The sequence below is a fragment of the Platalea leucorodia genome, assembly GCF_965183815.1.
Source record: "Platalea leucorodia genome assembly, chromosome: 1".
In the NCBI taxonomy this organism is placed as follows: Eukaryota; Metazoa; Chordata; class Aves; order Pelecaniformes; family Threskiornithidae; genus Platalea; species Platalea leucorodia.
The window spans coordinates 152,952,470-152,972,935 of NC_138823.1; the positions used below are offsets into that span (position 1 = coordinate 152,952,470).

Below are 20,466 nucleotides of genomic sequence, written 5' to 3' on the forward strand. Positions count from 1 at the left end.
CAGATACTTGGTGTTATGTTTAGGTTTATGTTTTATGCTGCAAGTATAGTCCCCTGGCTTAAGATAACCAGACTGGGAATGTGATCCAGGCTTTTGTCTGTTCTCACCTACTGTTATTTTCATTAACTATGTTTTACTCTCATTATAAGCTATGCAATAATGCATCCGTTTCACGGATTCTTCTTTGCCCTTTTACTGTCTCCAGAGCCTGCTGGCCATGTCAGATCTTATGCACTGACTTCTTGGCCTGAAAATGTCAGGAGGGATGGTAGTTTCTGAAGTAGCTATATTCTGGGATGAAACATGGCTCTTTAGGACCCTGACCTATGCTTTACAGGTAAAATCTAGCCCCAGTTAAAGAAACAGTTCTATACCTATTATGAATTATGCAGAGCGTCTGTTCCCCACATCTCTTTAAAAACCCCTCTGGGAGCTCCCTCTAGCTTTCTACATCGAGTTAAGTTTCTTATCTTGATCTTCATGCCCCTGTATAGCCTCAAGCTTGCCTACATCTCTGCCATCATTTCATATAAGCCCCCCTGGGATGCTTTGAGCACACAAAGCTTCCCCTTGCTCATTACTGCTGGAGAGCTGATTTCTACTCCTGCCTGTGCCTAACTTCATGCTTCTTTTCTCATCTCAACTTCTTTCCTTCTCAGTAAATCTCAAGTGACTTCTCTTCATTCAACTCCCTCCTTAAGATACAGTTATACAACAGTTTTCTTATAATGTTTCTCCCATGGGTAAATGGGAATTGACCTCACCTGTCCATGGGTGACCTACAGGTGAGCACCCTTCAAAAGTACACCATAGCAGAAAGACAAATGCAAGTACATGTAGGGAGAAATTGTACTTGCTGTTGCAATTTACCTAAAAGCAAAGGCGTTTTGCCTGGTCGGTCTCCTCTTTGGCTCCTCCATCTCACTGAGCAACATGTTCTTGTGAGGTGGTCCACGGACTCACTTCTTGATGTCTAGATGGCTACAGGAGCCCTGTGGCCAAAGGACTTTGCCCACAGGTTGTGAGTTTACATGGGGCAGGTGCTGGGTTTTCTGTTTTCTGAGCAAGTAGCACAATAGTCTGCAGGAACTAAGTATTCCCACAGGAAATGAGGACTTCCTGCAGGAACTAAGAAGTATTTCCAACCTCCGCACTTTCCGGGCCAAGTAAAAAGCACACTTATTCAATCTGGCCTTCACTAAAAAACAACACAGAACATCAGTTCTCACAGCAAATGCCTCCCACTCTTCCGCCTTGGGGGAGAAATGGTGAGAAAGAAATGGAGGCAGAGCAGTCGGTTACATTCATCTTGGGAGCCTGTTCAGCTACTTCTATATGGGGTATCATATGAAACTGTGAATAACATGGTTTGTTATTCTGTGTATTGTTAAGCTGGGCGGTTTATAAGCCACGTCCCTATACCATCACCCATCAGATAAAATTGTGAAATTCACATAGTGTTATCTGTAGTTATCTATGAAGTTAAATAATTATTGTTTATATAACAAGAAACAAAGCTTGACTTCATGTCACAGTCCAAGGATAAATCTCTGAACTTAGCTTTTCCTGGTCTTTCATCTCCTCCATACTCTTGCAAAATTAAAGCTTGGTAAGGAACAAAGAGGCCCCCTCTGCCCCCCAAAAAGAACAGCACAGAGCCTGTCCAGCCAGGTAATCATTGCCCACCATAGTGTCTGGTGTGGCTTTCGTGTCCTTTGAAGGAGCAAGGGACATAATTGCTATATTTAGTGCAAAGGTCCCTCTGCATTCTCAGAAAACATCTTTTCCAGGGTTGTATCATGGTAACATAAAATATAAGTTCCTGTCTTTATTCTTTCCTAATAGCGCTATGCCTCTCGAAACTATAATCACAAGGCTGCTTAAGGGAACAGAAAACCATGTGGAGAATATCACTGTGATTCAACAAGGAATGGGAGAAAGAATAACATTTGTGCCTTGGGCATATTCAAATGTCTGCAGAGAAGGAACTGATTAGGCCAAGAAACAGCACTAATGGTAGTCACGGAAGCGAGAGTCCTATGTGCTGCCGGTACAGACACAGCAGTGTTCAGCAGTAGTCCAAGTGGAGAATGTATTTATGAAAATAATAAAGTGCATTCATCTCTAGCAGAGCAATTACCTTCAAGTTCACAGCCCAGCAGCTCCATTCGCAGCCCCAGTCCTCCGTGTGTGGCTCTCTCAGGGTAGACACGGACGAATCTCGTCGATACAGGTTCAAAAGTCCGCAGTTCAGGTGTGTCATAGTTGGTGTTGCCTTCAAAAGTCTGCAAAGCATGACAAATGCTACTTGTTAAAAAAAAAAAAAAGCTATTTTCAACAGTCATCTTTTTTCCTTCATTCTCTACTCTTTGAATTAGGTGAGCAGTAGGCCAGATTCTAACCGATTAATAAGTGTCAATCAAGCATTCCTGTCCTAAATGAGAATGGAAAATACATAGTTAAAGCTCCTCGGAAAACTAATGCATTTCACTTTTCATAAACTCAGTAGCAACCAATCCATCAGGGTCATAACAAAAGCTGAGTGTTTAATGAGACATGTTTTTAAATGATGCTCTGATCTGGGGTTTAACTGGGTGACATTTTCAACACTTCTCAGGGAAAAAAAAATGGCTGAGGTGAAGATCCTGTCACCTTTTAAGTGGTTACAATAATAATCCAACTATTCAAGAGAAAATTTCAATCTGATTTCCCCCAGTGACAGAGTTTCACAAGTTGTAGTTGTTTCAAAAGGCATAAATTAAACTCCAGGAACAGGAGCTGCAAGAGTTCTTCCAGTGAGCCTGCTATTGAATAAGAATAAAAAGAAAGAAAGAAGAAAGCTGCTTCCTGACAAAACTGCAATATAATCTAACGGGCAAGGCAGGTCAGCAAATGTACATTTCAGACAAAAATCTCTTCTCTGAGTTGCACTGTGGGTTCTTCAGCCATAATGCAGCTCTCAATGGCATTTGTTTGATACCTTCAGCTTCTCTTGTCAGTGATCTATTGCATATAGAACAAGTTATAATTTGTACTTATAGCAACACCTCAGGTGCCTCTATGGAGATGATTGGTCCTTAGAATGACTTAACTGTACAAAGAAGCAGTCCTTGCCATGAAGAGTTTATAACCCAAGACGGGCAAAAAGAATTATTTTTACCCTATTTTATGGTAAAAAATCACTTCGGAATATCATGTAGAGAATACTCTAATGCACAAAATATTAAAATTAATTAAGTAGAAGTAAAGTATTTTCAACTTCTCTTTTCTATGAATTAGTTAAATGGCAAAACATTAAAAAAAATCTTCTTTGAACTGGAGTTCAAATCTGGGATTAGAAGTGCTATTTATAAGCTACTTCTCACTCATAGCTGTGAAGCTTGAAGCCTTCTTCAGGAAGAAACCACCACATGTCCTTCATTTTGGATGAGAACAAAACCCAACCTGCAATGACCTCCTCCTATTGATCGGGGGGCAGATAAAACAGAGGCCACGGGAAAAGCTGGCTGTATTTCCCAAAGCACAAAAATGGCATAGGTAAAGCTGATTGTTGCTTGTATTGGCAGTGCAGTCCTAAAAGCCTTGCTTGTTTTTGCTGTACACCTCTGTACTATGAACCAATGGCCCACAACCCCTTCTGGCTGTTGCTTAGAGTGCCAGTCACAAAAGCCGATAATGATGGGAGACTATGACCAACTAAATTAAAAAAATAATTTCAACATTAATGCTTCTGCTTCTGTTTCCTAGGGGAGATTGTACCTCCAAGGTGGCTTCAAGGCACACTGGTTGACCTGGTGTTCTGCCAGTGATTGGAAGACAGATGTCAAGACTTCACATGTAGATAGCCTGTCAGATCTAATTAACATGCAATTACATATTATTATATTTGAATAGCAATATAGTGCAAATGATCAGAAAAGCTACCTACCATACAAGAAAGAATGAATGCCATTTTATGTGTAAAAAGTAGACAGACACATGTATCTGAGGAATCCTTGCTTCCTTTTTAATAGTAGTCTTAATAGCAACATATAATAATGAAAACTGTTTTATAAAAGACATCAGTACTGGAGTACTGACACATAGACATTAGAATTCAATAGGCATCTAGAATTATATTGAATCATAATTATATTGAATCATTGTCCTTTGTAGTGCAGAGCTGCCTGTGATTCAATTTTGACTGTTCATTTAAAACACGTACTGATATTCTTTGTGGGGGAGGAGAGAGGAGTATACAGTAAAACTTCATGTTGTGAGTGTGTTTTATAAACTGGGGGAGTTGGCCGGGGCGCAGCGATTGCTGCTTGGGGATGGGCTGGGCATTGGTCAGCGGGCAGTGAGCAATTAATTGAACAGTGTATCGCTTGCTTTGTGTATTTTTATTGTATTATTATTATTATTTATTATTATTATTACTACTATTACTACTATTCTATTTTATTTTACTTCAATTATTAAACTGTTCTTATCTCAACCCACGAGTTTTCTGACTTTTACCCTTCCAATTCTCTCCCCCATCCCACTGGTGTGGGGGAGTGAGCGAGCGACTGTGGGGTGCTTACTTGCTGGCTGGGGCTAAACCACGACAACAGGCTATATGTCGCAAATTGCTTTACTTCATTACAAGGTAAGTTATAATAAATAATAGCTAAACCAAAGAGAAGCTAAACTGGTGAGATGAAAAAAATTCTTCCTAATATCTTTTAAAATCAAAATAAACATGGCAGAAAAATTTAAAAAAGATTGTTCCAGTTGGCAGGATAGTCAGAATTTTCTTGTACCAGAGATGATGAGAGGGGGTGTAAAAACCCCCTACAAAGTCATCAGTAGGTAAGTGAAAGGAGGAAAGAAGTATGAAAGAGACAGATGTCGTTATGGAGTAAGCTTGAGTAAGACTATGGAAAAGAAATACAAATTGTATCTTGAAATGAAAATGGGGTTCTGCATGGTTGTTTGAAGGTTTGAGTGATGTTCACTCCTTTGAGTGTTTGAGCTAGGCTAAAGGGGAAAACTTTCTGCACATTCAAAAACAGCAGAAATTGGGTCAGCCACAGCGGAAAGAGTTATGGTAGTCTTAGAGAAAGGAGCTGCAGGCATGGATGACAAGGTCATGTTGAGAAATAAGGTGATGTTTCATCCTTTGGACATATTCTGTTGTTATGTTTAGCTTGTCATTGCTCTTTCTTTTCCTAAAATGCAGTTGTTTGTTTATTGAAAGTCAAGACTTTAACCAAGTGAAACGATGTGTTTCATTTCATATAACAGGGCTGTTTCTAATCCACATTCCTGCTGTGACTCATTATAGCATTCTGTCCCATCCAGCTCCACTTACACTTAAAAATACTACATTCCAGTATTAACATTTTAAATCTCTCAGACTCCCAAATCATAGGATTTATCTGATTTTCTTTAAAGAAAACTTGTGCTTTGGAAGAAAGTTTATTAGATGTCTTGAATTTTTGAGAAAGATTATAATTATGCCACAAGAGATTTGAATTCCAGCCCTCCCCATTCCATTAATCTTGAAAGTTAATTTCTGGTAGTGATGAAAGCTGAGGATGGGCTCAGTGTGTTAGTTAGCACACTAGTTTTCTTGTCAAACTGCTAACTTCTGACAATGATGGCAAGTGCTTGTATTAGAAAACAGAAAGCCATGCAGCAGACGGCGCACTGCTTTGAAAGCATATGGCATTATTTTTTTCCCTCATTGAGCCACAGTGTAGAAGTACATGTCAAAACAACTTCTATTTTAGAAAGAAAATGGTTAGATCCCATTGTTGATTTACACTCTCTTCACACTTTATGATGAAGTCAAAACTCATGGTAACAAGAGAAAGGAGCTGACTGCAAAGGCTGAATTCATTTAGTTTTAATCCCCAAAACAAATGATGAAAAGTGATGAGAAGTGAGAAAATGCAGACATATTCAGTGAGATTAAAACAGGAGAGAATGAAGTCCAATATTTACCAAATGTGCCTGGAAAAGCTACATCCATGGGCCCACTCAGCTTTTCCTTTAAGGAAACAGAGGTTTGTCCAATGGATGAGTCTATATAGCAAAACAGCTCTTACATCTAATTTTCAGACTAACGCAGATGAGATATGGAGCAACTCTCAGGATTCCCATCTGCCCAGCACCACACCGATTTGCCTTCTGAGGGCTCATTTTGGTATATGATTCCCTGATCATCCCAGTACTGCAGCACCAGTTCGTGAAGAGGACTCTGTGCCCACTGGTTTCCTCAAGGAGCAGGGTAGGAGGACTGAAAAATGGTTGTGCCTTTTGAGGCAAAAATGCACTTTGTGAGCAACGATGGCAAAATGGGATGGAAGACTTAATCAACAGGATTTGGGGTAAATAAGATAAACACTTGGTGCAATTTATGTCCTGAAAAGCATACATTCAAAGACAAACCAAAATAGGTACATTCCCAGAAACTTTTCTGGGCCACACTTATTTTCTTTTCTTTGGCATCTAACTCAGCAATTCATTTGGCCCTCCTCTGTAAATGTCTTGCAGTTTCTGCTTGAACCTATGAACCAGTTGCCCTTTATTCCCAAGCAACCTCCAAGATGCTTCACTTGTGAGAGTATGACAGTACTTTTCACTTGGGATGGGATAACACGTCAAAAACTCCATCACTTTCTTTCGGAGGGACTTGGATCAGACCATTACAAGAGCCTGTGAAGCTCTCAAAGCAGTCTACAGGCAGTTCAGAAATCCAACAGGTACTCCATTGAGTTAAATAACACCATTCTCATTCTACAGCTCAGACAAAAAAGAAGCAAAGGAAAAGTAATTCAGTGTCTCAAATAAGTTCATTTAGTGTCAGTGGAAAAACTGCAGAGGGACCTCTACTTTTTTGGCAGTGTTGCATATTACCATTGCATGGGATTCTGCAGTAGCTTAGGGGCCACAGAGGCACACCACCCTTGTCAGAAATCAAGTCTGAACTAGCTGTTGAATAAACAAAACCTTTGCCACAGAAGCGAATATCCTAAGGCCAGCTCCTGCCCTCAGGCATGGTACTGTTCCCACAGCATCCCTTCAGGGTTGCTGCCCTAGGAGTCCTCCTGCTTGGCTTCATCCCAACTGTGTGCCTTTTCTAAGGTCAGAGATAGATGCGTAAAAAATTAATGCAAGTTTTTTTTAATGCAACTTTTTTTTAGTGCAGCTCTTTCCTCCTTACCTTTATCTTTTTCTTGCTGGAATCCATGATCATTTTCCAATCTGATCCATTGTTGCTGTAGCCAATTTTGAATTTTTTCATGAATACTTTGTTTTCTCGGTGTTTGCCTCCTTGGACGATTATGCCCCTCACTTTTTTTTCTTCACCAAGGTCAATTTGAAGCCATTCGTTTGTATACGTATGAGTAGTTGGTGGCAGCGCCCAACCTGAACGGCTTGTTATGAGGCGAGCATTTTCTGGGATCCAGTTTCGATCAGCTTGAGTAGATGCGGTAATCTGAGAGTCAGGAATGAGCCCAGACACCATTCCCAGCATCCCAGAGCAAGGATAATCTACAGAGAAAAAACCAAATAAATAGTTAATCTGAACAAGCACCAAAACAGAAACGGGACAAAGCAGTCAGTTCAACTATCATAAGCAATTACTTATTTCTTTCTCATATCCAAAATAATCTTTTTGGATTTGTATATAATTTTCATTTGTTCAAACTTGCACATCCTAGTTTTGGCAGGAAGTACTGAAATACCACAAGTATTTCTGGCTTGATGGGAACCAAAAGGATCAGAAAATCCTATTCTATTCTTGTTTTCTATTCTTCTTGCTAAGGCAAAGAGTGCAGGGTCACATCTGAATTTGCAAATATTTCTCTAAAGAAAACTTCCAAAATCAGCCAAAACCTGGTTGCAGATTACTTAATTTTGGTAACTTTGGAACTGGAAATACATTCTGTAAAATATAATTTATTGCTGTACTTGAGATTTTCCTGTTGTATTTCTTTGGTCTCTCAGGCTTTTTCAAATGACACAGTTGCTTCTTTTATGGCCCCAGATAAATATAAATTAGAAGTAGGAAAAGCTGCTAACAAGGAATGAAGATTTCCCATATAGAATGTAACAGCAGTTCTTCTGATATTACCTTTATCTAATCTGAAAAGATTTCATAGAATGACCTGGAATTCTATAACATAGCAATCAGTAATCTTATTTTCCTGCTGTATGGAAACCAGTCCTAAGAAACATTTTCAAGACTAAAGAAACATCTTAAGGGAAAAAAATATATCCCTGGAACTATTCAAAATTAGTGCCAATGAACTGTATTAAGTGCTATAAAATGACACTAGAGATTTTTTAGAAAGATCAGCTTTGTAAAAAATATTAAATCATTAACATTTTCTTTAATCTATAACTTGTATTTTTGCTTTACATATAAAAATGCCTCCATTTTGTAGGAGTTATAGAAATCCTAAAACTAGAACAAAAGGATTTTAAAAAAAATTCCTGCTAGTAGAAACCTGACTATATATGTCTAGTTGCTTGAACAGGCTTCAGATTTAAGTGTTTGTAACTTGCAATGCTTTTAAACCTAGTTATGTATGTTTCTTCCTTGGGAAACCTGCTGAGAACTACCTACAAATAGCAGGCATGAGAGAGGGGACTGGAGGGTTAGGAAGGAAAAACAAGATGGGAATTTGCAAAATATCTGTGTTTATTGGGTACTTGGCATGGAGCTGTAAAATAATTGCAAGAAAAGTAATTAAACCTTTTTTTTTTTTTCCCACTTCTTAATGCTGAACACCTAAAAGATAATGCCAGAACAACATTCAGATAACACTGGATGTTTGGGTTGTCGAGTTTTTGGTTTTTTTTTACATTTCTACATTCAGACCACAGTGGAAATAGTGAAGATGCAATTCACTCAGAAAAATAAAACCCACAGCACATGCACAATAAATTCTCTTGGTTTTAAAATCCTTCCCAAGACCCACCTGTAATCTTGCAGCCATAAACTTCAAATCTCAGTGATACTCCATTTTCCCAAGACACAGGTCTAATTCGCACAAACCGTGTTAAAACTGGTTTGGCAAAAGGTCTGTAAACAACGTCAGTGGGATTGCTATTCCCTTGAAACACCTTTGTGTGGAAAGAAAAAGTATATATTTGTTAGGCTTTCTCTTAAATGGTGTTTATAATTCTGTGTTTTACAGATAGATACAATCTAGGTCTAACCAGGGTTATTTTTGGGGGGGTGAGACAAAAGACTTGTATGGGGAACTATTTCATTAGACTCCTAACACAATTTTTGCAGACAGATAAGCTCCTCCTTCGGGAGGAAAAAAGATGTAAGGTGTTCAGTGATAATAAAAAATACTTGCCACCTGCAGAGTCCCTTAACACACCTTAACACTGCAGAGCAGACCAGGAGAGCTCAGGGCCATCTTGAGAACAGGAGCTCACCTGAATGCAACAAGGGTCTGTCCACTCCCTGCCTATTTTGAGGTGTTCCTAATGTCCAGATCTATCTGCAGGAATGGCATGCACTGGTCTTTGTCACCCAAGGACTGCCGTGTCCTAGAAGAATCTTTCAAGGCCCCATTAGGGCAGTTTTATTCCTCGTACACTTGTAAAATGACACAAAATGCTACAGAACCTCAGGCCCAAATTAAAGGTTTGGAGTTCAATTAGACCATATAAAAATCCTATATGGAGTTAGGATAAAAACATTTATTATTTTGCCATCCTTGGGCTTAAGAGTCCTGCAGAATGTATCGTGCAAACCTTGCTTTGTTAACCTTCCATTTTTAAATCCTTTTTAACAAGTACTCAGACTTTCTTTCTCCTTGCATACTGAGATGGAAGTCTATTTAAAATCTATATAGCAGGCTCTAAGATTTTCTCTGCATCCCCTGAGGCTAACAGTCAAATTAGATGAACAATGAGACTTCCACAAGAAGGGACAGGATTGTGCTGTGCTTTCATGTTGAGGATCCTGCAGACGCGCTCCTTCCTAGCAGAGCTGAAACCTTGCAATGTTCTAGCCCAAAGAAGGTGATTCAGTTTCCTGCTTCTTCCTCATGTAGAGAGGACCAATTTCCTGTTGTTTTCCATGGATACAAGCCCCTCTCCTTTTAAGGGAGATTCTCCCATTTCTTACACACACTGTCTACTTTCCTGTTTGTTACTTGCAATAACTGCACTGATTTGGAGCGGAGGCCAGCAGTGCACAGCTGCCAACTCATCAGGCTCAGTTATATCTCAAGTAATTTAATATGGGAGTTTCATATCTAGGAAGAGATTTTAAATGCAGCTACATTTGTTTTCAGCAACTTTTTTTCTCTGGGAGGACCTGCTGTAGTTTTCTCAAGGTCTGCATCTGACAGAGGAAGTGAGTCTTTTCTCAAAAGTACACAACTCCTTATATGTGGTTAGTGCAACACTCCTGTGAGGCTTCCTTGAAGACATCTGCGGCTGCCTGCTTTTGTTGTTCCTTCAGTAGCCAAGTCTCCTTAACTTCTCATTTGAATAAAATACCAGAGGAAGACTGGTGTGTAGGTTTTTTTTGTCCTGATCAACAGCAAAATATTGCCATTTTAGAAACCTGACTTTTTTATAAACCCTTTGAACAAATAACACAGGTTTAGGAAGTGTTCTCACTAATTAAGGAGGGGAGGTACAATAGAAACTCATGTAAAATACATTCTTGGAGAGTCTACAAATTGAAGTTGGTAATGAAAATCAGGCATGGTCTGATTTTTAAAGGGGTATTTGTTCAGATTACGGGAACTAGAGCCAGGAAACCCTGTATCTCATACCAGCTGCAGCATTGGCTCCTCCTGTGACTTTGGGCAAGTCAGTTATTCTACCTTTATACATCATTACACAGTGCCCACATTGTGGCATTTGACCTTCTAAAGTCCTTCTCTGTAAAAGCACGATAATACCTGCCAAAGAGAAGCTTTCAGGTTTCATTTTTTATTGTTTTACAAAGTGCTTCAAAGAAGAAAAATGTATGTTTTAAACACTGCTACCATTTTGATTAGATAAATGTAGTGGACTTGGCATAGCACTTACAGATGAATCAGGGACAAACCAGTAACCCAATATTTAGAGCTAGATATGGTTACACTGATAGAGTTTAATATTGCACAGCTCTTTTGGGTGTTCACAGAAGGGTCACAAAAAAGCTATTTCGAAGGGAAGCACCACAAAACCTTTCCAGTTGCATCAGCCCCTGGCAGCCTCTGGGAATGCTGCTCCCAGGCACATCCTGAGTGAGGTGGGAAGGGAGGCACAGCCTCACTGGGACTATTCATGTGAGAGCTGGAGCAGAATTGACTTCTCAGTAATGAGCTTTATGCTCATGGTAGCGGATAATGAAGATTTTTCTTATGAGTGTCTAAAGCTGTTTCATTGGGAGGTCACAGAGAGCAAATCTGCTGATAAATGGAAAGGTGATAAAAATCTATAAGGATGGAAAGATGCGCCTAATTATCTGTCTGCATGACCCCCATCACTGAGATGCTTGGAAGTCTAACAAACTATTAATGACTTGCTACAGCACTCCTGCAAGACAGCATGGCTATGCACAGGGAGGTGAGGCACTGACATATTGCATATCCAGAGCTTCACTGCAGATAAGGGACCTACATATTTTTTAAAATGTTCCCCATAATGTCTTCCTCAAGGTCACACAGATAATCTCTGGCAAACTGGGAAACAGCAGCACACTCCAGGGAAAAGACCCAAACCACTCAAATTCTAGTGGATACAACAGACAGGGCGCTTTTCAGCTGCTCTGGGCTTTGGATAAACAATTTCTGTGGCCCATTACTACTGAGACAAGAGCTATCTTTTGGATTTGGGATATTGTTAACCCTGATCATGCTGATTAAACCCATGATACCTTATTCATCTTTTTTTAACAACTGATAGTAACTAAACAGTTCAATAGCCTATTTCTTGGCTGAAGAGAGGTAAGTGAGAAAAGACTTACAACAGGCTTGTTTCCCTCTTTCAGTGTAATCCAGTCCTCTCCATTGGAGCTGACATCTACACGGTATGTTTTCAGATAATATTCTTTCTTTGTTTCTTTTGAGATGGCTCCTTGGGTCCCAATTCCAGAAACAAAGCGGAGAAGGCCTAGATCTACCTGTGGTAGGGAATGAATTGGGATGTGAGGACAACCCATTCAGAGCATAACAGTAATGCAGAAGTGACACCCCCCCACCCATGTTTTACAGAGATAATAAGGATTTTATATAAAGGAAACTGCAGCATATTGCTAATAATAACATAGCCACAATCTCCTCTTTTGTAAACACTGTCATCACAGGAGATGGGAACATTTGCCTGATTAGCTAGGAGGGCTATTCACATGCCAGAGAATTATCTTTCCTCTATGGGGGAGGAACCAGAGACCCCATCAGTGAGAGTGAGAGCCACCAGGCTGCAGAGAAGTTACCAGAGAAGTTCCTCAAGGACCAGTCTGGTAAACAATCTTGCTTAATACTTTCATTAACTACCTTGCATAGATGCTAATGAAATTCGCTGAGGACACAAAGCTGCAAGGCATTGTCAATACAGAGGAGAGTCATGCAGTGAGAACTGAATGTCCCTGAGGACTGGAGTATTAGAAATGGGATGAAATTTAACAGTACAATATCAAAGTCGTGCACTTAGGGAATGATAACAAGAAATCTGCCAAAACCCAGGAGCTCATCACTTGCAAACAGAAGAGGAGAAAAGAATCCTGTGGTGTATTAGTTAGTCACAAGGTAATTAAGAATGACTATGTGATTTTGTTGGGAAAAAGGCAAATGAATTGCTTGTATTGTATGATGTATTTGAAGAAAACAGAAAGAAGCATTAAAACAATAGCAATAATTCTGTTCCAACTGTCAAATGTAGTGAACTTTAATCATAAGAAAATAATGGCATTTTGAACTTGCTGGATAAATGAATGTTATGGTGTGCATGTGAATGTGTGTTAGAGGCCTTCTCTCTTCTTCACTCATCCTGTCTTTCTCCTCTCATGAAGTTACTTTGCAATCAAGTGATTTACGTTAACCTTCCCCTCCCCGAGTTATTTATTTGTCATCCAGATCTGTTTCCTGATCTAGTTCATCATGTGGCATCACAGAAGTTGTATCGGCATAGTTGGGAGGATGATGTGGGGTGCAGGAGTGCGGCTACCCAAGTCAGTTCTGCTGGCAGAAGAAACCTTTGTCCCAGTGCACAAGTCCAGCTGCCAAATGGCTGAAACCAGGCACAAAACTCTCTCACAGTCAGGTTGATGACCACAGCTTTGAAACACCTGCCATTTCCTTACAGCCTTTCTTTAGCCATAATGACAAACCAATTAAAATCAAATTCATCGCCCTCTTTCTCCGCAGCTAGAACCTCCTCTTTGTTTCCTAAAGCAAACCATTTAATTTCAATATAAAATTACACTATTCACAAAATATTAATCAGAGTAATTTATTCCTCTAAACTTCAGTTGTCCAGACTTTAGTAGGATAATAATAGGTTGAATTAACCCTTCTCAAGTGAATGTCCCATGAATGTCTCAGGCTTTTTCATTATTTCCAAAGTACGCAGGATGCAGAATATACGTCCCCTGTGTCCCACAGGCATCCTTTTTCCTGGATGTATGTCATATATCCAAAGGCGCTGGAGCAGATAAATCAACATGCTCTGCATTCTCTCTCAAAAGGCTGAAGGAAGTGCTATTGAGGACAGACTGGCTGCTCTCTCAATGCCCATGTCATATGCAAGGCATTCTAAGTCTTCCAATACAAGAATAGCAGCCTTGTGTATGACAGATAGAACTAGCTTTCAGGGCAAAGCCCCTGCCCCAGTTTTTAAGGCTGGCAAAGTCTGTATGTAACATTTTAGTCCTTGTCTTTAGGGCTGAAATACTGCAACATTTTGTTTTGTCGTGATAAAAAAATTCAGTCTTAAAAAAAATAAAAATCCCAGCACCACCTTACAAAAACAATCAAGTGATTTAAAGTAACTGGAGAGCCTCAGATGTTAGATTGTTGCAATCTGAAAGTTAATGGGGGAATCTGGGCATCATTGCGCTGAGCAATCTCAGCTTAACTTCAAATGCTCTCCAAACTGTACTCCGCTGATTGTAAAGTGTGCTGCACTGAGTTATGTCCAATACCACATTCACTTCCAGGCTGAAGTGCACTTGAAAATCTGGAAGTCTGAGGGAGTGCAGAGCTAAGTTATTTAAATGATCTGCTTCTCTTACAATTTGAAACAGCTCTTCAGTTTTGAAATGATTAGGGTCCCAAGCCTGTACCGTTCCAACTGATTTGAAATGATTCTAGTAGGGTCTTTTTAATATACAGTAAGTACTTCATTGTGAATGAAGTCAAGCAATGGCCTATTACAAGAGTTCTAGGTAATGAAGCCAAGTTAAAATTTACATTAGGGGTTTAGGGGAAGGTTTGATTAGTTGATGCCTGAGCTAACAATTACAGCTACTAGTCACTGACTGTTCAGGCAACTCAGGCTTGTCCCATCAAAGAACTTAAAGTGCCCAAATTTTGCTCAGTCCCAAATGCTGATATTCAATACACTCCCTTAACTCTTGGGGCACTGAATATCCTACAACATCTCTCCCCACTGCCCAGAACTAACTCCTAAACATGCAAAGGATTTAGACATCTACCTTCATGCCTAAAACCTGGCAGAATTCAAAAGGTAGGCAGAAATTCTCCTGCCAGAAGTTAACAGCTCACTGGGAGAGAGAGAGCCTCTGAGAAGACCTCTAATTTATTGCCTATAGGTAGGGAAGAGGCAACCTCATTAGGACTCCTGGCTCCAGTAACTGTGTAATACAGTACAGGAGCAGGGCACCCCTTGTCATTAGGGATAACATCTCTTCACATAGGTGTGCTTGCTCTCTGGATCAGCAAATCTTTATGTGCTTCTTGAAAACTGGAACTATGTCAACAGCAGTCCTTTCCTGGAGCGCCTGGAGGCTGATGGCTCGAGTGTTCAGCTGCGTGCCACAGCTTTAAACCCCTTGCAAAAGCAAGCTGTAACCCCAGACTTGCCACGTGCCAGGGGGTGTTTGCTCAGAAGCTGATAAAGGAAAAAAGAATAACCGTTTTCCATCAGTGTTTTGTGAGAAAGGAGCAGTGCAAACAAAAAAGGTGCGGTTAAGCAGCAAAGAAGCAGAAGGGTTGGAGTTTTTAAGTACTAACTCTGGCTCAGTGCAGTGGTCCAGGAGAGAGGTAGAGCTTAAGGTATTTTTCTCCCTTTGACAGTTCTCTGTAGTGGCCTCTGGAGGAACTGCTCCTCTCCAGGTGCACACAAACAACTGCAACACTGAGCACCCCTCTGTGGTGCCTAAGTATGTTTGTAAATGAAGCTCTAAATGTACCAATCTTCTTCTCTAAGTAAGGTGATAGAAATAAATTATGCAGAAGACTACCTTGGAAACTGCATGACACACCTTAAGGGGCTGTTAAGCTCACCTTCATTAATCACTTTGTGATGTATTTTGTTTTCTTTTCAATGTCTTTTGAAACTTTGCTTTCTGTGAAATGCAAAATTGTGCATAAAATACACATTCTAAATGTCACAGGGACTGCTCAGAGTTGAAGTTCAACCATATCAACTGCTGCTAACAACTGGAACCTGAAGGTACCAAAATGTAGCTGTGGTAAGACGCAGCTCTTCTGTACCATGTTATCCAGAGGAACCATTGCAGAGGGCAGTAGCTGTAGTACAGCTCTGTCACCAAACAGATAGGAGTCCTCATGCTTTTTGGAGGCTTATGCTTATAGACTCCAACTGTCTGTGTAATTTCCAGTCAGTTTAGTATGTCCTCTCCACAGAGGTCTTCAAGTGTTAACATGACCAGAGGTAACCCATTTTTCTCAGGTCCAGTCTCCTCCAGCTGAGATAGTAATACAAATCTTTAACAACTAGCTTTTTGTTTTGGGCTTCTTGTCCTTTTTTGTTTCAAGAACTTGTGTTTCACGTTAAAATGAGCTGTGGAGAGAGGTGGTGATGAAATACAGTACTTTTGTAAATGAACATCAAATGCATTTCCCTGCAATTACTTGACATTTAACTTTCTGCACATATGATAAACAAACATCTGGTATTTATTTTAGAGGATGCAAGCGATTTTGTAAGTTATTGCGTGCTGTATGGCTGTGATCTGAGATAGGCAGCTGTCTCCAAACCTGAAATCATGACATTTCTTTTCCATGACCAGAGTTTTAGCTTTGACTAACTGCAGTATGTTGCTAGTTCTTTTTTCAAATTTTGCTCACTTTCATTCAGATTAAAAAGCATATCTCTTCTGGAAAATGATGCCTTAGGGCCCCATTCAACAAACACAGCCTTTGATAATTGCCTATGCTGCACTGTGACTGCCTTTATGGTAAGTACAAAACTGGGAGCAGACTTGCCTATAGGAATGGGCTCCTAACTCAAGAAAGGAGGAACATCTCAAGTGTTTGTTTTTTTTTTTTCCAGGAGAGAAATGTTCATGTAAAAAAAAGCACCAGTTGTTCCTACTTCCAAAATCAGTTTCTTTCCTGTGAAAGCATATTGTAAGATGCTAGCTGTTTCTACATATGAATTACTTCCTCTCTATTTATTCTGCAATATCTTTTAGCATCCTGGAAAAATATTTTTATTGCTGTCTTACTGTCTCCATAAAATGTATGTGGGTGACACATTTTTAAGACACAGATATGCAAGGGGTGGCATACGCATTTTATTAGAGACTAGTTAAGGAGAAGGAAAAAGAATAACATTTAGCTCTGCACAATATATCATGTAGCAAATCTTAGCAAACTGCTGCATAAAGAACAACACACAACATGCACACCTTGAAATGAATACTGCTGCTTCCTGTTGTCATATATAATCATCTCATAGTACGGAAGACCTTATTTTCAGAATGAAAATCTGCCTTGCTAAATAAAATACAGTCATTGAGGGAGCTGTAGCAAGGGAGCAGTTTTACCAGCTTTTAACACTCCTACTGTAGGTCTGTTCAACAGCCTGAGAAAATAAAGGACAAAGTGCTGGAGTTTGATTAACAACAGGAAGCTTTTTGTTGTGGGCATCTCTTGTGGCTTGAAAAGCTGTATAATCCATCACTTGACACAACATACCAAAGTAAATATTTTTAGAGAACTGTGTCATTTCCCTAGATAGCATACAGTGCTCTGAGGCGGATTAACTGTTGTGACGCTTCACTGTTCCTCTGTCAAATATTTAATTAAGCAAGAGTTGATCTTTTTTATTAGGCGTTGCTTTTGATTTGACCAATCGTATTCTCCCATGATGTATATACAACTATCACTTAATTCCTTTATTTACTGAGCTTTAAGCAAAGAAGAATATAATGCTAAGTAAAAATGGCACAGGCTCTAGTAGAAATTCTGAAAATAATTTCATTAATTTTGTTGGAAAATTACTTCCAAAAGTCTTTGTCCTTGAAATGAGTAGTCATTACAAGAGCACAACTCCTTAATTAATGACACGATGTAAATATTCATGCTGGGTTTAAGTGAACATAGTAAAGGCTGTAAACCCTCTTGGATCTTTGTGCAAAATTCTCAGTGATATTTGTGGCAGCTCCATGAAGAAAGTGAGGAGAAAATATTGCTGTTACTAAGATCTCTCCTGAGTCACTGAAGTCTTTCTCATTGACCTTGACAGCAACATCCTGAAAACCCCAGAAAAGAAAGCAGCTAATCACACGCTCAACTTCTAGTCTGTGCCTAACAACTGTCCTCAGTCAGTATGCTTTACTGAACTGATGCTTATGTAACTTGGCAAAAATGGGGAAGCATGAAAGAGAAGATGAGCAAACATTCATGCCAAAGAAATAGGAATGCTTGGCAGCAAAAAGGAAATGAACTTTCTTTAGCAGTTGAAATATTCCTCACAATCTTTACCTTCTGCCTAAATCCTTTTCTGCAGCAGAAGAAACATAAATGTAAAGATTCCCCCAACTGAAAACAAAGAATAGACTCAAAGGATGCTATCACATTGAGATACTGATACTGGGATTGCAGTACTGAGCACGGTAATTTTCTTTAGAGGCAGATCAGCCAGTTTCTACAAGAGAAAATTTAAGATAATGATGAAAAAGTATGACTGATGAACATAACAGAACCTCAGTCATCATTATGGGGCTGGCTCAAGAAGGAAAAGATGCAGAAAGTGTAAGAAAAATGAAATCCAGAAACAAAAAGAAAAAAAGAAAAGACAAGAAAAAATGAAAGAAAAGGCCTCTGTGTCTCTGACAGAGAAAAGATAATGCTTGTGTGGGCTGTGTTGCATCTGGATTCATGGCACATTCTCCCACTCTTATGTTAATTTTTTTTTGCATAAATCAGAAGCAACTAATTAAAAAAGAAATATTTAATTCTGACATGTTCTTTGAACTGGTGTTCCATCTGGTTCTGTTTGAATAGTAAAATCTGCTGTGGTTGTAAAAATTGGCAAGCAGCACTCTGGTAAAGAGAAACAAAAGAGACTCAGTACAGCAGGTTAATACACTAGCATTTCAACTTGAGGCATTTCCAGAATTCAGCAAACGAAATCGTTCCAGTATGGAAACTATAAAGATCAAATGTGAAAGAGAAATGCTGCGAGTGGGCCGGGAGAAGCACTGCCACTGGTACACATTAGCTCTGTGTGATATTTTTACTGTGAGTCTTTGAAGGAGTTTGGTTTAAAAGCAAGGGCAACGCAATGCTCCCCTGAAATGGGCTCACTGTATTGTATGAAATGCATCCAGTGCACATGCAGTGATAGGGAACGATCCTTCTGCTATTCATTTGCAAGCTCCACCTCACACATTCATGTAGTGCTCTGATGTAAAACGACCGTTATTCAGAAGACTCAGAAAATACCTTCTTCTTAATTTATTTTTTTGCTTGAAAACTACTTAAAACCTGAAAACCAAGGTACAATAAACTCTGATAACAAAGGGAGGAAAATGTAATCGTATTGGGATTTCTATAGACTCTGGGATCTAAGTAATCAGCATCTTATGCCATTCGAACCCTCTATGAAGAGAAAGGCTGATTAACTCCCAGTGCTTTAGAAAAAGATTGTTTTACATCTTGCAGGAGCATATCTTGCTGTGAAATATTACTTCTTTAAAATGAAAACCTTTGCTTCAGCACTACATTAACTTGCAAATGGATAACCTAAGACATGTACAATGACTTGGTCAAAAAAGGAGGAATGTGAATGGCGCCTTTCTCCAGCTAAGATACTTAGGAACCCTTGCTGAGCAATAAATGAGTCAGGAACGTAATACTTTTAATTAACGTTTTCTGAATACTTATTTGTAATTTACATTTAATTTTAAACCTGAGCTTAATCCTCTGATCTGGAATGAAGACAACTATTTAGTGCAGTTTGAATGTAACCTTCCCCAGTTTGTGTCAGAAACTATAGAAAAGGGAAACTCTATAGCAATACTTGCAGAACCACTCTTTTCTCAGAGAAGGACATAATTGTAGGACTGAGCAACTAATGCACAAATGGGAAACAAGTAGTCCAAAGCTTCTCTATCAGACTGCTTCACATGTGAATAACTGGGCTTTGGGTGGAAAACACTGATTTTCGCCTATAAAGTTCTTCTGTAGCATTTTTTTGCCAGCTGCTGTCCTGTTAAAATCAGAGGCTACAGGCAGCAGGGCTTGATTTATAATACATTTTGGTATTTTGAATACAAGTACAATATTGCACATGCATAAACACACAGAAATAACCTCTGCTTCTTCCTGTTTTGCAGCATACCTATGCTAATTGGGTAGGAAGCTGGTAGTGAGGGGATGATACAATATGCAGGATTAAGCCTCTGCTGTCTCAAACAGCACACCTTGATGGTGTAGATAGATCTGGCCGTGCAATCACTGTGTTCAGAAAGAGTTCCACTGAAATCACTGGAATTTGCTACATTTGGATATTTTTGAAAGTTCAGGCTTTGGGTTTTCTATAAAAAAATAGCAACAAAATGGGGAAAAACTGCCAGTGCCTAAGATTTAATACTTTTTAAGCCTAATTTCACTGGCAATTGGAATAGGTGTATAACCTGTGTCACATAGAAACATATGTATTTTCTTGTGATCAGCTTTCTCATCTTGGAAAATCGGCACAGTCTCTTTAAATCAGTCAGTCATCCACAGGAGTCTGCATTCATTTATTCTCTGTTAAATGGAACTGTCAGTTTTGTTGCACCAAAATTCGATTTTCTATTTCATACACATTGTATATGATGATTTTAATTTACTACTGGGTCACCAAGCAAGTCACTGCTTTTTTAAAATATGAGTTTCTGCTGCCTTCTAGAAAAATGTCAGGTAGCTGCAGTTAGATGGTGTGGTGAGGATACTGTAAATTTACAGGGGAAAATGAGAGACAAAGACTATACCTGCAAAGATCATTTTGTTTTTTCCTTGGTATGTCCCTCATATCTCTGAGGAAATGCACACA

At 39.3% G+C, this 20,466-nt stretch overlaps 1 protein-coding gene across 4 annotated transcripts in view; it reads right to left on the minus strand.

Moving 5' to 3' along the window:
• The window catches only part of NRP1 (neuropilin 1), a 114,429-nt gene that overhangs the window by 22,208 nt on the left and 71,755 nt on the right, over window positions 1–20,466 (minus strand). For all 4 annotated transcript variants that reach the window (XM_082320597.1, XM_082320596.1, XM_082320595.1 and 1 more), the window contains exons 8-11: window positions 11,963–12,118; window positions 8,958–9,102; window positions 7,193–7,524; window positions 2,141–2,285 (exon numbers count right to left, since the gene is read on the minus strand). In XM_082320597.1, coding sequence (XP_082176723.1) covers window positions 2,141–2,285; window positions 7,193–7,524; window positions 8,958–9,102; window positions 11,963–12,118 — 778 coding nt within the window. The remainder of the gene's footprint in view (window positions 1–2,140; window positions 2,286–7,192; window positions 7,525–8,957; window positions 9,103–11,962; window positions 12,119–20,466) is intronic.